At 34.9% G+C, this 1,493-nt stretch overlaps 1 protein-coding gene across 1 annotated transcript in view; it reads right to left on the bottom strand.

Moving 5' to 3' along the window:
* Nucleotides 1–171: 171 nt before the first annotated feature.
* LOC128247114 (delphilin-like) overlaps nt 172–1,493 on the bottom strand; it is a 17,747-nt gene continuing 16,425 nt past the window's right edge. Inside the window, exon 8 of the mRNA XM_052965936.1 lies at nt 172–470. Coding sequence (XP_052821896.1) covers nt 348–470 — 123 coding nt within the window. The 3' untranslated portion in view covers nt 172–347. The remainder of the gene's footprint in view (nt 471–1,493) is intronic.

Consider the following 1,493-nt stretch of genomic DNA (forward strand, 5'->3'; position numbering starts at 1 on the left):
TACATAGATGTATTTGTATACAAAATGTTGTAACTTTCAGTGGTGGCTCTAAATTCAATAGAAAATCTGTAGAGATAACTTCAGTCAATATATATATATATATATATATATATATATATATATATACATACAGACACATATATATATAGATAAGAATCAAATTGGATACTGAACATTTTGATTAATTTAATTAAAAAAAAAGATTTCCTCTTTTTATATATACATGTGTGTGTATATATATATATATATATATATATCATTTCAGTCATGTGGACACTTTTGGCCTCATGAATCATTTCCTTTTTACATTCAAGCTCATAGTCTTTCAATTTTTATCAACAATTGGTCTACTGGGACGTCTCCTCTTTTGTTGTAGCATTTTCCTCTGCCTTAATTGTAGTTTGGGGGATCAAGTTACAAAGGTTTCTCTCAAAGGGTTTCATCTTCATTTTAATTTCTCTTTGGCATTTCTGTGAAGAAATAAAATATATTTGTAGGACAGAATTTTAACTTGAACTCTGTATTATAAATAAGGTTTCTCATAATCTAACTTTAAAAAAAAAAAGTGTGAGTAAATTTGAGCAACTTATTTTCACTTGGATAGCTTAGATATTGAATGGAGGAGTAGTCATTTATTTTCAATTCATCATTTGCTTACTGTTAAAAGCTTGTTTGGAATGCAACAATTCCAAGAAAAGAAAATAAAGTAACATCAGAGGGTTCAAGTTCATAGTGGTAGAATGTGTGTCAAAAGTGAAGCAACAATATGCCTGTGAAAGTGGTTCTTTTTACAATGCTGCATTTTGACAGTCTTAACACAGTAAAGGCTGTTTAGACGTGACAAGAACAGCTGCAATGGTGACTACGAACCCGTGGCCAGAAGGAAGGGAGGCAGTTGGAGTTATGATGAACAGGGCCTTTAGTGCAATTCAGACAATTATGTGAAGCTACTGGAGACTGGTCAATTCTTGTCTGGAGAGCATTACTGCTGGAAGGCCAAATGTATGCCAGCAGGATTCGGCTCCTTGCCATACCTCCAGAAAAAGTCTGAAGTGATTGTCGGAGTATTTCTACGCTCTCACCAGCCCCAATTTCTGACTTTCTAATTCGACACTAGTAAAATTTCCAAGTTAGACAGTACTCGCTATCCTGAGATGATGTGTACCTGCACACACGGTAATATATCGGAGAAAGTAAGAAGAAAGGGTGATGACCTAAGTATCAGAATAAGTAGTTAAAAGTTGCAAGGGTATGCGGTTGGAGAGAGAGAAAGAAAGGGGGAATGTGGATGTGGTCAACAGTAAGATTGAGTGAAGGGTGTCAATAGGGACTGGCTCGAAGAAGTGGGAATAATAACTGGTTGCACAGAAGAAGGTGATAGTGTGAACTATTGGGTAGTACTTACATTGGTCTTTGACAAAATAATACAGCAAATAAAAGAATGTGAGTGATAAGAAGGTGACTGGTGTAGAAAATAGTGGATGAGTGATAGC

Source organism: Octopus bimaculoides, chromosome 2 (genome assembly GCF_001194135.2).
Source record: "Octopus bimaculoides isolate UCB-OBI-ISO-001 chromosome 2, ASM119413v2, whole genome shotgun sequence".
Lineage (NCBI taxonomy): Eukaryota > Metazoa > Mollusca > Cephalopoda > Octopoda > Octopodidae > Octopus > Octopus bimaculoides.